Source organism: Rhipicephalus microplus, chromosome 3, assembly GCF_043290135.1.
Source record: "Rhipicephalus microplus isolate Deutch F79 chromosome 3, USDA_Rmic, whole genome shotgun sequence".
Classification (NCBI taxonomy): domain Eukaryota; kingdom Metazoa; phylum Arthropoda; class Arachnida; order Ixodida; family Ixodidae; genus Rhipicephalus; species Rhipicephalus microplus.
Window position 1 is genome coordinate 94,041,904 of NC_134702.1, and position 15,282 is coordinate 94,057,185.

At 45.6% G+C, this 15,282-nt stretch overlaps 1 protein-coding gene across 1 annotated transcript; it reads right to left on the minus strand.

The window, feature by feature from the left end:
* Positions 1–1,315: 1,315 nt before the first annotated feature.
* On the minus strand, positions 1,316–14,944 carry LOC119182287 (Na(+)/H(+) exchange regulatory cofactor NHE-RF2-like). Its single transcript, XM_075887939.1, has 4 exons — positions 14,882–14,944; positions 5,166–5,417; positions 3,369–3,591; positions 1,316–1,362 (listed from the first exon to the last, which is right to left on the minus strand). The coding sequence occupies exons 1-4, from the start codon at positions 14,942–14,944 to the stop codon at positions 1,316–1,318; spliced, it is 585 nt and encodes a 194-aa protein (XP_075744054.1).
* Between the last annotated feature and the right edge of the window lie 338 nt (positions 14,945–15,282).

Below are 15,282 nucleotides of genomic sequence, written 5' to 3' on the forward strand. Positions count from 1 at the left end.
GGTTGACTTGGTACTCGACGCCTGCAACGACGACGTAGATGCTGCAGAGCCCGGCCTCTGTTGTGGTTCTCGAACCACCCGCTGCCTTTCTCGCCGATCGGACTCATGGCTTGCCTCATGGAGTGGTTCGGAACTAGCGTAGCCCGGGTGAAGCGCGAAAAAATTTGAGTATCCCGGTGCGTACGTGCTGGTGTACCCGTAGAACGGCCCCGACATAACCGGCATAAGGGCCCCTTGGTAGGGCACCATCTGTGGCCAGTAGAAGTCTAGTGGGTGGTACGCCACGAGAACGTTGTAAGGGTCGTAGGGCGGGACTTCGTACTGACTCGGGAAGGTTGGATGTGCCCCGTACGAGGCTGAGAAAGCGGTCGGGGCGACCGAAAAGTAGCTTTCCGAGGGCCATGCAAAGGGGTCCGCGGCGCCTGCCATGTATCCGTCAAGATAAGCTTCGTAGTCGTCTCCTTGCGGTGAATTAGATATTGCCGGTGAACCAATAGTGCTTTCGGGAGACCTGACCGAGAGCCAACGGACCTGATGCCTGCTAGTGTTACCGCTACGGCGGCCCCTGGTTGTGGATGGCTGGTTCAGGGGGATCTCCGGCGTTTCAATATTTCTGCGTCTAGCGTTGCTCGGTTGTGATGCACTGCCACCATCTTGGTCGGTGTTCTGTTCAGCCGCCGTGCGAGCTTGCTTGTGCTTTTGCAGCAGATTTTGCTCTGGTTCAGACATAGTAGCCACCGGTCCCAGGGAAGCCAGAGGCTTAGCATTTTTCGCCGGTGGTCTAGGCACCTTTGTGGCTTTGGCCTCCTTGCCATACAGGATGAACTCATCACTGCTGTCGCTTCCAGATGGCTCCTCTATGGGTATAACAAGGCTGCCTCTCCTGGAGCGCATCGGTAATGGGGGCTGCGAAAGTTTCAAGACGAATTGAGTTTGTCCTTTTTGTGCTGGCACACTCTTAACGCTTTCAATTTACAGTACATTTATTTGTAACGGCGTGCATAGTCAGATGTGAGATTTTCACACGCAACCATACTTTCTGGGCGTTACCTACGAAATTAAATGAGCCTTGGTTAAGTTACACTGAATAATAATAATAATAATAATAATAATAATAATAATAATAATATAAAACACTATTATTACTATTGCTCTTATATTTTTATTTTTAGTAGTACTAGTAATATGTAGTAGTAGTAGCAGCAGCAGTTTCTGGCGTTTAACGTCTCAAAGCCACGATATAATACACAAAACGACGACGATACCCAGAACATAGTACGGCTCCCAAAATTTCAAATTACGCTACATGGCACGTTCACACAACGAGTGCAAGCTCACGTGGCGCCTCGGGGTATTTGGCGACTGTAAGTGCAGAATAAACGAAGGGGCCCAATGGCCATATTAACCGATCACTGCACACACCTAAACACTAGTGCACATCAAGCACATACTCGTCGAAGTTGTTTTGCAATTTGCAAAACAGTTGCCCATCTAAGCATCCACAAAATATCAAGAGGAAAAATAGCTTAGGTCCTACAGCAGTGATGAGAGAGTACACAAAGAGCATGAAGCTAAGCACCTGCGCACGTCCTTTATTATGCCAACATTTAGCTCTTTTTTTAGCCTTTCAAAATAGAGTTTCAACTCCCACTACGATTTTAATTTGTATCATGCCTCACAACGGTGCTGCTGTGACAGAAGCGTTTCCCAAGTAACGCGTAACCACAGTAATCAATAAACTGCGTCCGATGTTTTGCCACCGACATATTTCAGACTACAATAGCGTCCATCTTTACGCCTATTGTGTTCATAACCAACTATTACTTATTGACATAACATGCTTAGATATACAGCACTCGTGAAGTGCACACTGTACACGCGATCAATCTTCAACATAAAAGAATTAGAAACGTGACGTCACTTTACCTCTTGTTAACCTAATCCGCTCGCAGCCAATCCGGCTGTTAAGAGTAATGTTGGTTCGGATCAAAGTGCTCGGATCACACTATGCCCCTACGACGCCAACTGTACAAGCTGTGAACGAAAGTACGCGCATAACCTAGCACAAGTTTTCGTGTTTAAATGCGTGAATACTACAAAGTTGCACACTTTGCAGAGCATGTTCTATGTATCTTTACAAGCACAACACATTGACACCTGAGCACGTTTGATCATTATGGCATCAAAACATGGTATTGCGGCACCGCGTCATAATTGGTCCTTGCGCTTCAACACGTGAAACTCTTCACCAACACAAAATGGACTGTGAGCATTTTTTAACACATATTCTTATTTTCGTTAATTTCATTGCAGGGACTATAAATTCTAATAAAAACTCACGTCAGAGTGAAAGCTCAATGTATGGCAACACCTAAAACGACAATAATATCAACAACAGCGTCCTACTTACCAAGAAATTAAGGCAAATGCACAAGAACACAAGCGCCGCAGAAGGAAATTATCAACATGATCCCGATGACATCAGACAGACCAGCTACAATCAATCACTAGTAATTGATCTAACTGCACTAAATAAAGAACTTTCCGTGCATCAAGAGACGCAATAAAATGCTGCTTGTTTGTTTCTGCTTGATTCGTGGAAAAAAAGAAGCGCCGAAAGTGAATATGAGGAATTGCGTGAGTGGCTCGAAAATTCGAGTTTCGCGTGGTTACACGGGACAGGTGATGCCATCTATCGGAGCGCAGTGTAACAAAAGCGTCTGCAATGTCAGAGCCAACGGAGAGAAATCGATCAATGGCCGTTTTTGCTGCTGTCGTTCCCGATGCTTTCGGTCTGCCGCTACTAGCGCAGTAAAGCCGGACAACGTTGTGCACGGCAACAATGACGTGAGACGGACCAGCCGGTCTGCTTCTTGAGGCGGCCCTGCCACGGTGGTCTAGTGGCTAAGGTACTCGGCTGCTGACCCGCAGGTCGCGGGATGAAATCCCGGCTGTGGCGGCTGCATTTCCGAGGGAGGCAGAAATGTTGTAGGCCCATGTACTCGGATTTGGGCGCACGTTAAAGAACGCCCGGTGGTCAAAATTTCCGGAGCCCTCCACTACGACGTCTCTCATAATCGAATTGTGGTTTCGAGACGTTAAACCGCACAAATTAATCAATCAATCGCTTCTTGAGGCGCGTAACTTGAAGTGCTGTAACTCGTTGTGAACTACTAAAACGTGATTTTATTTCAAAATAAGCTTTTCCTTGGCACAAAAGTAACACTACGGGGTTTCTGGACCGCCATTTTAACAATCAATGTCGACTTAATAATTGACTTTAGTGTCCCTTTAATGCTTCTCGCACATATCCATCAGCGCTCACGTCTGGCTCCGAGGACTCAGCGGAAGGGTTTCGTAAAAATTACCTTGGAGCTTTTCTCCTTGGTCGTCTTGCCCTTGAGCGGTATCGACGTGGCGGAGCTTGGCCGGAAAATGACGCGGCGCGTCGCTAGAGAAACTCATGCCACGCTCTTTGTACGTGGCCACGGTTTCCTTGTTCGTCACCAGGAGACGCACCTCCTTAGTTGACGACCTAATGCGGTCCACCACGTCCCGTTGGCTGTAGCCGATCACGCTCTCCCCGTTCACCTGGATGAGCCCCAGTGGAGAAAGCTAATTTGCACAAACTTGTGATACCGGCAGTGGCAGTGGTGAGGTGCACCCACTAAATTACTGTAGCGAACGACGCCAACAAGATGTGACTATGTGCTGCTCAAGTTGCCGCGCTGCTCGAGAGGCTAGAGGGTCAGCCTCCGATGTGGGAGGCACTCGGCTTGATTCCAATAGCCCCAGCATAGGCAGAAGTTTTTTGCCGCGGGGGGAGGGGGAAGGAGGGTCACCTTTTTGTAATGGTAAATTATATCGCTCTGTATGCCATGACTAAAGAAAATTTCAGGGAAGGGGGAAGGGGAAAATGGGCTTGATGTGCCACTACTGCATGGCCACCAGGCATCCGCTGTTGTTGTTGTTGTTGTTGTTGTTGTTGTTGTTGTGGTTGTCGTTGTTGTCGTTGTTGTCGTTGTCGTTGTTGTTGTTGCTGAAAGAGTTGATACTGGCATGGGTCTCGTCATGGTGTTTTGAGTACTCAAGTCTTCGGCAAGCTAGCTTCTAACTTACGCTCCTCTCTTCCACTCACCCTCAAACCCTGCACCACCTACTTGTGGATTGTACAAACAAGTGTCGTTTCTAATGTGTGAGTGCTGTCTGTCTCACTGACTGTTTCAAGCACTCCAGCAAAAAACCGAAGGCTGACTAGCGCGAAGTAGGTGAAAGTCACTCTATGTGGTTTGTTTGAAGGACCCATGTGAACTTAGCCACAAATCGTGTGCTCGCACCACTCGAGTGGTGATAGAAGTGGTAGGCAAGGTGCACACTATACGGTAATGTCACTACTTATCTCATGCACTGCTCTGATACACTCGTTTAGTCAAATGGGGTCAACTGATGAGCCAATGGTTGTAAGTTGGCCAGGACTCTCACTCGCTGCCCTCCCAACCCTACTGTAACTCTTAGCCGTGTACATAGTAATCCACTTACGCCCTTTGAAAAACTGCTAATTATCTGTGTGCATTGTAGCATGTAACATCAAGGCTCCACTAATATGTACCCACAAAACCTCAATTTTCAATTTCACCCGATAGGAAACGGTGTGTTCATCTCGACATTTCCTATCTAAACTTATCGTCATTCATTTAACTTGCATTAGTGATGTGGGTGGTTGATTACACCCTATCATGCAATAAATTGCGCTCCTCTATCACATCTGTCATATGCCGCGTTTATCAACACTTCCTTGTGTTTTCTTAGTTTCATCTTGGTACTTGTTTTTGAATTTACGTAGAACTCCCCTCGGTGATACACTACGACTGCTCCGCAAGGAACTTCACGTCCCTAGGCTATTACGCCGTAATATTTGCTCGGCCCATGTTTATTGCGGTTCCGAGTCAAAAGGAATTGAATCGCTGCTCCTTCCAATTATCATTGAACGAAACCCAGGAGTATACCAGGATACAGGAACGGCGGCGTGTGAGTGCCTGGAAGCCTAAGTCGAGGATTACGGTCACCTCCAATGATTATGTCAATCTTCACTGATAAACCTCTGGGATTATATAATTACGTTACATCACCGATCCCTTATTTTCTGCAGTTCAGGGTGTGTTCACCTGTACAATGCAGTCTTTCGCGCGGAGTCCTCCAGCCTCGGCGGGTCCTCCCTTTTCCATGGTGGTCACGGTGGCCAGCTTACTCTTCTCGTCGACAAGTATGCCGAAACCGTAGCCGTCAAAGTCTGGTCGGCGTACCAGCTTACACAGGCGCACGGGCGCGGCCGCAGTGACCGAGGATGACGAAGCAGTTTTCTTCACTGTCGAAGATGGGCCCTTTTTCGCTGGGTCGGCTTTACCACCGTCGTCTTTCTAAAGTGTAGAGATACGTTTTAAAAAAATGGTGTCCTTGCATATAAACAGCCTTTGCTTGGGAAAGTTGCAAAGTAGAAAGAAAGCTTTGAATATGTTTTTGCTGAGGCTACAAAAAGCGGGCGACGAAGTTTTTTTGTTATAACATGCACGCAATGCCGGGCAATGAAGCAATGTGCAAGACGTAAAGTTTATTATATACCGAGGGTGCTCCAGCCAACTATTTGGACGGGGACAGACAGATGACACTCCACTGGTGTGTCTTTGTGTTCTCGTCGAAGTAGCTGGTTGGAGCCCCCTTGCAATGTGCCAACAGTGAGCTCAGGCAAGCACAATTCTCTGTAAACTTTACTTCACGGCGCGTATCGACCAGTTATACTACTTATTACAATAAAAAAGAGTGCCTCTTCCTGGAATTGTAAAGAAATAAATGTACCTGAAATTATATACACGGAGCATGGTGGTAAACAAACAGAGGGGTATTGCTTTCGGGACCGTAGAGCGTCGGCCTTATCTTAGCCTCGTCAGGCTTGCGTAGTTTATGGATCTGCGCTGCTCAACCTACGTGGAAACTAGAAGCCTCTTCCATTGACGTGATAGTACTGCTAATGTGTATACGGCAAGCCTTGCTCTAGAAAATTCAAACGCAAATTCATGACCTATTTTACCTTGTTGAAGCGCGATGATGAGGCGGACATTGCTTGCTGTTGTTGTTGTTGTTGTTCTCCTATCGTTAGTGGCGCATACCCACTGTGGGGGATTGGCCAAGAATCGAGTGGCTTTAAAATTTACTGTTCAGATTTAGAATGATGGAGGTATAACAGAAAGATTACCGATAGCCTATAGGCAAGTGTGGTGCTTAATGTAATGCATAGAAATATTTACATAAACAAATTTATTCTTAGAATAGAGCAATAGTCTGATTTTATACGTATATAATTAGGTGAACATGTTAAGATAATGAAACTGGTTAATTAGTCAACCTATTAGTTTCATCAATATAGTCCCGGACGGCCGCGCATACTGTGCCATTACAGAAACCAGAAATGGAAAATCCAAAAGACAAAATGACAGGCAGAGATAAGTCCATACCAATGCCACGCAAAGGTATTTCTAATAGGGTTTTTCGTAATGTGTTAAACCGCCTGCAGGTCAAAAAGAAATGGTCTATTGTTTCCAGTTCATCACAGAATGCACACAGTGGCGAAGGTGCCTGAGCAGACCTGTGTTTATAGAAATTTAGATTTGGTACCCGGCAGCGCAGCCTTGTGATAGCTACTTCTTGTTTTCGAGTGCGGCAAAAGTCTCTTCGCCAGGGATATAATAAATGGCGATATTCTGTAGAGTTTGTTAGTGCTGAACCTTTAAAGACTTGCATAAGCGTACGTCTGCGGAATCGAGCAGCAGTCACATAAGCGGATGATGGACAGAGCGGTAGAATTGGTTCGCTGATTGACGACTTAGCTAAGGAATCGGCTATTTCATTAAGAAACAAACCTTTATGTCCAGGCACCCAAACTAATCGCACTTTTCTTAAATGCGCAGGTACTAATGCACGGAACGCCTTTGTTACGTGATTATCAGCACCAACAGAAAGTGCCGCACAAAGAGATAGGGAATCTGTTATTATGACAGCTGATGTAATTGCTGTATCTAACTTGCGTAAGGCGAGCACTACTGCCAGAAACTCAGCCACAAAAACGGGTATGAAATCGGGTAGTCGAAGGGAATAAATCCAATTTAAAATAGGGCTGAAAATACCAACCCCTGACTTTTCGTCGTATTGCGATGCGTCTGTAGCAATAATAACGTTCGTTGTAATACGGCGCAGGTGATCTTGGAGTAAACCATCCAAAATATTATGGGGAAGTAATTTGGCATTATTAGGAAAAATGTCGTCGAATTGAATTTCTACCGGGGCTGAATTATAACGACTCGGCATGATGTCGCATATACGTACGTTTAGAGGCTCCAGTAAATTTTGCACAAATATAATTTGTGGCGTGTGAAATCGCGGCCATCTGGCAGCAAAAAATGATTCCGGGGTGGAAATAAAGGCTGTTTCTGAATGTCGTAATGGTGATTCATAAATTCTTAAGAATGTCTGAACAGTCAGAAGGCGAATTCGACAAGAAAGCGGAGGGACCCTCGATTCGAGATATAACACATTGTTGGCGACTGTTTTGGGAAGGCCAAGGCATAAGCGTAAAGCTTCTCTTTCCAGAAGAATTAGAGGCCGCAACTTGTAAGCTGGAACTCCAGAGAAAAGCACACAACCAAATTCCAAAATGGGACGAACATACATGCGATATATCATTAATAATGTGTCTCTTCTCATACCTATGCGGTAGTTACTTAGCCTACGTAATATGCCAATGGCCCGCACACCTTTTCCGGCGATATATTCGATATGAGATCGCCAGTTGAGCGATGTGTGATAAATTACTCCAAGGTATTTAACAGATTCCACCTGTGGTATATCCTCATGATGGTAAGACAGAGAGATGTTCACAGGGTATTGCAGCGGGAAAACAAGGAGGGCACATTTACTTGGATTAAGTAAAAAGCTGTTGCCATCGAGCCAGCTCTCCAATATATTAAGGTAAGTCTGCAGCCGTTCATATAAGGTCTGAATGTTATCTGCCATTGCAAAAAATGCGATATCGTCTGCATAAACATAAGTTGTTATATCCTGTTTACGTGGGATGGTGCTCATTAGTAAATTAAATAGCACCGGGGAAAGCACCGAGCCTTGCGGTACTCCCCTCGTTTGGGTATGAGTAGATGATGAAAACCCATCTTTAAAACAATAAAATTTCCTGTCTGCGAGAAAATTGTGAACCCACGCTACTATGTATGATGGAAAATCAAGGTATTCTAATCGATCTATCAAAATACAGTGCTCCACGGTATCATATGCTTTAGCGATGTCTAAGGTAACTAAAGCAGCATATTTTTTATGTAGCCGAGCTAATTGAAGCCTACTTTCTAAGTCAACGTGGGCATCCCAAATTGAACAACCAGCCCTGAACCCAATTTGACAGGGACTTAGAATAGACCTCATGGTAATAAGTTCATTAATTCGTATATTGATGATTCTCTCAACCAATTTCACTAAGTTTGATGTCAGTGCGATCGGCCTTATGTTATCCAACGTGTATGCATCATTTTCATTTTTTAGCAACAATACAATTTTGGCAAGTTTCCATTCTGGAGGTATCCATGCATTCCCCAAAGAGTAATTCACTAGTTCTAGCAAAAGATTAGGCGATTCCTGGAGTAAACATTTCAACATAGAGTTCGTAATCCCATCTGGTCCGGGAGCCGTCCTCGGTAAGCATAATACTGTCTGATTCAATTCAGCTAAAGAAACTTCTGGAAATTCATGCAAGTTTACCAGAACGGACTGAATAGCCGAAAAATTCGCAGTGAAGCGGCGTTCTAAACCTTGCGCTATGTCTTCTAGAGAAGTGTTCATTTCTACCGGCGTCAAGACACATGACTGCAACGTTAAAGGTGCTGGTAGTACTTTTCTTGTCCGAAGATAAGCGAACAAAGCACGCTTATTCTTTGATTTAGAAAGATAATCAAAATGTCTACTCTCGTATTCTTCTTTCGCGCGGTTCACTGTACGCTTAAATACGCCAGCAAGGAATTGATAGTCTTTCCAGTTTGTTGGGCTCTGATTAAAAAGAAGTTTTTTCCAAGCGGCTTTTCGTCTTCTATAATCGCGCGTACACTCATCGTTCCACCAACGAGAGGAGGATCGTTTATTGGATGGAATAGAAAATTCAGAATTTTTTCTAGATCCCTCCAGCATTGAACCTATCGTAGATGCAATCTCCTTAGTACTGGCATTTCCAAGCTTGGAAATGGCAGAACGGAGGCAGGCTTGAAATTTGCTTTGGTTGATGTATGTGCGTTTTGGCTGATCTAAAGTTATTGTTGGACAAGTAATGTCAAAAACTACAGGAAGATGGTCACTGTTAGTTGCCGAATCCAGAACAGCCCATGACAAAATCTTGATTGCATTGGAGCAAAACGTTAAATCCAATACTGAGCTAGTTTGTCCTCGGACAAATGTTACATGACCTTTATTCAGACAGGAGAGGTTGTGATCAATAGTCCATTCCCACAGTCGCCTACCACAAGAATCTGTCCTTATACCCCAAGACAAATGGTGTGAATTAAAGTCTCCTGTGAGTACAATTTCCTTTCTACATGCTACCAAAACGCTGTCAAGATAACGCGTGCTTTGCACACCGGAGGGGAAGTAGCAATTTACGATTGAAAAAGGGTGGTATCCGGGGAGACACAAGTCTAATGCTAATAATTCGCAATCGAAGTCTAACATTCTGAAAGAAATTTTCGCTTTATGGCATAATTTACTTGATACAAGGATCATTAAACCACCACCACGTGATGGGCGATCTAATCGAAAAGAACGAAAACCTGCAAGATGGAAATTTTTATCTGGTGTAAGCCAAGTTTCTTGGAGAATTATAATATCAAGATTAAAATTATTGCAAAAGTAATGTAAGTCGGTTGAGGCTGAGAATATAGAACGGCAGTTCCACTGCAGTACCCTCAACTGACCTATGGTGTTGAGCGCACCGCAGAGGCGCATGTCGCACCCTTGTTAGCATCTTCACGCGAAATAGCTGATTCATTCCGTTTAGATTTGGACTTGAGATCGCTGAAGATAGGGGATCTGGTACGTTTATTAGTTCTTATATCGAGTTCCATATCTGTATCAGTACTTGTACTCGGCCGAGGCGAATGTCGGTCCAAGTGCACCTGTGTTCCTGGCTGCTTAGCCTTGCCTGCAGATGCAGAAAGTTCGTCCATCACTACATTGCGTAGCTGTGTGGCGTCACTAGTAATGTGTAATACTGCAGGTTCTGTACCAGTCTGTACTGTTTGTCCAATCTGGCTTGAAAGAATTTGCACTAAACAGTCGGAAAGGTTAGATATTAGTTTATCCATTGCCTTACTCACTGCCTTTTCCACAGCAGTTTCAATAGCCTGCGATAGGGTTGAGTCCATACTGGAAGTGCAGCGCGCTGTTATACCAGAGTATCCAAAAGCCCTGTCTCTAACTATGTCAATGGCTTCCCTTCGTGAACAGCGGCGGCGGTCAATAACTTCCAGGATTTGAACCTCCCGGGAACGAGCGGAACAGTCAGAGTTGTCGGCGCAGTGACTGCCCCCACAGAGACAACACTTTTCCACTGTTGCAGTACAATTGCTTGAAGGATGACTCTCTCCACAGGTGCGACAACGAACGTTAGATTTACATCCTCCCGCACTGTGGCCGAATCTCCAGCAGTTCTTGCACTGAATCGGACGAGAAGCGAGGGGTTCTACTCGGAAGATCAGTGGCCATAATTTTATTTCTGATGGGCATTTTGTGCCCACAAATGTCGCGATAACAGATTCGGTTGGTACCCTCTGGTTGTCGACTAGGCGATTACACCGGTAAATTGAAATTACGCCTGCTCCAGAGAGCCTGTCTAGGGTCTCAGCTGGACTCAGCTTGGAGTCGACTCCCCGTACAAGGCCTTTGGTACATGCAAGGTGAGGCGGAATGAAAGCACTCACCGGGGTAGCAGCAAAGGAGGTGCATTTGAGAAGATCCTGCACGCAGGTCTGATCAGGCGACCTACACACGATACCTCCTCGCCCAAATGGGCGCACATCTGTGATGGTCTGGAAATGATTTGAAGTTGTCTTGAGTTCCTTTTGAACCACCTGAGGGTTTGAAAGTCTGATGAAGCCTCCATTTGTAGGTACCAGTGCTACGGGAATGCTGTCGATACCACTGCGGAAAAAGGAGTCTAGTGGTAATTCATTAGACGGCAAGGACGCTGACCAGGCGGATCGCGCCTGGCCAGGAGAAGTAGTCGACATGAGCACTAGAGATATGGTTAGACTCAGAACAAACTAGAGTCGGACTCTAAGACAGAAATTTAAAACCACTCAATCCTCAGCCAAGAACACCCCAGTAGGTTGAGCGCGGCACCAGCTACTGCAGGAACGGTCGTGGTTCCAGATGCGGGCGTCGAATCCTGGTAGCCAGGAAGAACAAGTTCCACGCGAAACAGGTCCCGTGGAGCTGCGAACAAACCGATCAGTGCGAACAAACCGAACAAACCACGTCGTTCTTGTTCTTCTTCTCGTCTCGTGCCCTGTATCGTGCCCCGTCTCGTGTATTGCTTGCGTGCTCCTGACTTGCTTCTTGTCCCATAGCGCTGACCCACTACAAGGTAGTGGTGAATAATGCCGGTGGCTAGAAAGGAATGCAACACTTGAATTTTAGTGTAAGCATAGGTCATGCGCAAGTTGATAAAAAACAGCAGTGCTTTTGAAAGAAAGAAATGTAGTAATTTTATGTAGATATGTGATTTAGCAGTATTCTAGTTAATTTACGTACATGCTCTTTAATTTTGTACGTGTACAAATACAATGAAATTCATTGAGGACCTACCGAAATAAAAACTTCTGATTTCCATAAATTCCTAACGTTTTCCTCTTCTTGTGTCTGTGTTGTGCACACTTGTCGATCGTCTCTTTGTTCAGGTGCCCCTGCAGTAGACGAGGCTAGAGAATTGGTTCTCGTTGAAGTGATCCCTGAGTGTAATATATACAAGAATTACATAGCTGAGCTGAAAAATTGGGAGACCGTTAAGCATCACTTTTAAGAGTTGAACACCAAAGCGATATCCGGTCTCTAGTGCGTACTGAAACGCTTGGTGCATCAAATTTTTTCGAACTTGCTATGTACCCAGTACCTGGAAGAGCAATGGCGCGGCAACGCGGGTCTTTGGCGGGTGACTGGCTTTAAAGCATGAAGTCATCATGGTAATACATATTTTGACCTTCGATGGCGATGCACGCTTGTACCACGCATCATCACACCAACAATAAATGTTGTATTGTGAAGCACGTAAACAGGACACATGCGTTTGTAAAACATGGGTTACTTTCACTGAATAGCTAAGAACAAGAAGTTGTTTTCACATTATCCAGCAGACGCTGGCTGTGTGGTAGAATACTCTCTTGCCACCTAAATGACCCGGGATTGATCCCCATTATGACTCAGAAGTTTTTATACATATTTGCATCTTTCTCGACTTTACGGTCATGCACAAGATGATTATTTTACGATCACAACCAACGACACTGGCACCGACACCAGAATTTCAGCGAAACGATCTGTTTAACGCTGTCGCGTTGGAGCATTCAACCAAACGACGCATCCCCGCGTGGCGTTCAAAGGCCATAGGCCCAGCTGTATAAAAACTCATCAACTATGATAGCTACACTGCCATCTGGACGTCGGCATCGTGGCAGTCGTTTCTAAATAGGGATGTGAAATAGGGCTTTCGTATCTTTTAAACCCTTCTTCAGCAGAAGTAGTACATTTAACTGGGCAGTCATTTAATGTCGAGATTAATCCCTGCATAGCGTAGCACAGCTCCTACTAGGTGTCTGACATAGAAACTGGGCGAGCTCTACTATTCACCTCTACCCCACTAAGAAGTAGGTGCGAATAACAACCCCGAAAGGTTGGTCCCCAGCAGCTTCTCATTGGAACGTGCTAAAAATTGGACACACCGGGCTATTCACATCCAGCCCACTAAAGCACCGTAAAGCTCTATAGAACTAGCCCGGCGGGTATCTACCAATGACACTTGGCAAACCTCACTACTTTCCAGCAAATATTATGAGAAAAAAAATTACGGCATATTCACGGGGTGAATGATGATGAATGGGCGAAGCTCCGGAGGGATTCATCGGTAAACTGTGAATCTTCCGTGTAATTCGCCCAGTCGATCATCATGTAAAGACGTGAGAAACGCTGTGTGTGTATATACACAAATCAACTTTTATTTGTTCTTAGACGATGGATGGCTTGCGATGTCCCTTGCCTCGCGCGCTCGCACATCGGGATTCTGTCTGCGAGCGCACGCTGCTGCCGCCTTGCGCTCTCTCCGCTGTGCAGCCTTATCCATCCGGCGACTCCGAGCGCGCGCCAACAGCGAACGGATTTTATTACAACGCTCCCCCTAGCGTACGTCGCCGCACTAAATCGAACGATTGCCTTCAACCAATGACACGCGCCATATGTGACATCATTCCTATTTTATAAGATCTCGCGTCTTTCATCAACTACAAGTACCGCTTTCTAGTTTATAACATCTTGCATCTTTTCATCATCAGCTACAAGTACCACCATCTAGTAAACACTACAAGAACTAAACGAGAGGTGGCTACATACAGGAGACGGTACCGCCATCTAGTGAACACTGCAAGAACTAAACTAGAGGTGGCTACATACAGGGGACGGTACCGCCATCTAGTGAACACTGCAAGAACTAAACTAGAGGTGTCTACATACAGGCTACAGGGGACGCACAGCCCACGCCCTAAGGAGCTTCGCCCCTAAAAAGAGCGTAGTTTACGCTAGGCAGCGCAAAACCAAACCACAGTGAATACGGTCAACCTCGTGATTTTCTGTAGTATACTGTCGTTGTACTTGGCTGCTCCAATAATACACTGATGTGGTACTTGACTACTCCATGGTCGAACTTCACTGTTCGGGGTTCTGTGTAATCAGAATCGGCAAGTCCTCGCCGGTTTCTCGACCGGCAACAACAAGTTTTTGTTCCTCAGCAAGTCGTAGTTCCTCAGTTATGTAGATCCCTGCGGACGACCCGACCACCGGATTTGTTGCGCGACAATGGTAACTTTAATCAAGTGACTTAAATTGTTCTCTTTGGAATCTATGCCGCTTGGGAGATGTATCGAGCAAGACTTGAATGCCATGCTTGCGCATGCGCCATCAGCACGCGCAACGCTGCAAAGACACAGGAGCCTGCAGTTTTTAGCACACACTATTGCTTAGATCATACGTTCACGAAACTAGTGTTTCAAAGTGTTTGGTATGCCTACATATTTTTCATCTTTTTAAAGAAGTCCCATTATATAACCTTAGACCTTTTTTTTTTGCTTGTTTGTGCTATTTCTAATGGTTTTAGGTTATGCGCATGTGGCTTGGCCTGCACCTAAGAATTTCCCACTGAAAACTCGTTGTAGTTTTATGACCGAAGCTTCTCTTACTCTTACATTGTCCAGCGTCTGGCGTAACCGAAAGTATCTCCCGAACACTATAATACATGGTGCTGTCATATTGACGCACATAGAAACTGCAGTTTCGTGAGGATATCCTAGATGGCACTTTACCGCTACTCTCCGATTGGCTCCTGCGCGCGCTGTGCCTGGCTGCCCGGGTAACGAATGCCTCTCTCTGTATCCTGGTCGTCATCATACATGTCGGATCGTTGGTGGGACATGTACATAGCGTAGCGGAGGGCGTGGAGGGCCGCGGCGGCTCGTGCTCGTCGCTGCCTGGGTGCGCCGAGAACTAGTGCCTCTCACTGTCTCCTGGATCGTCGCCGTACGTGCTTGATCGTAGATGGGGCATAGACTAAGTGGCGCGGAGGGTCGCGGCCGCTTGTGCTCATTGTCAGACATACATTTAATTTTACCAGGACTTGAATTCAGTTATTGTCATCGAGAAATGATTTTAAGTGCACCGCAGTATGTGATGACGCTGGCACTCTCATTGACCAACTTGGTCCGTTACAACGCTGGATACACCGCAAAAGGAGAAACTGAAGCAGTCACATAATGCCCCGTAAGTTTTTTACGTGCGGCCTTCGGCTGCTTGTCGTTTCGAACCATAGATACAGCACACGTGATCAATCAATGCACCCTAACGTGACGCGGACTAAAGCATAGTGCGACATGCGTTTCATATGGATCAGGATTAATAATAGCATCCTAATTCATGAAGAAGAGA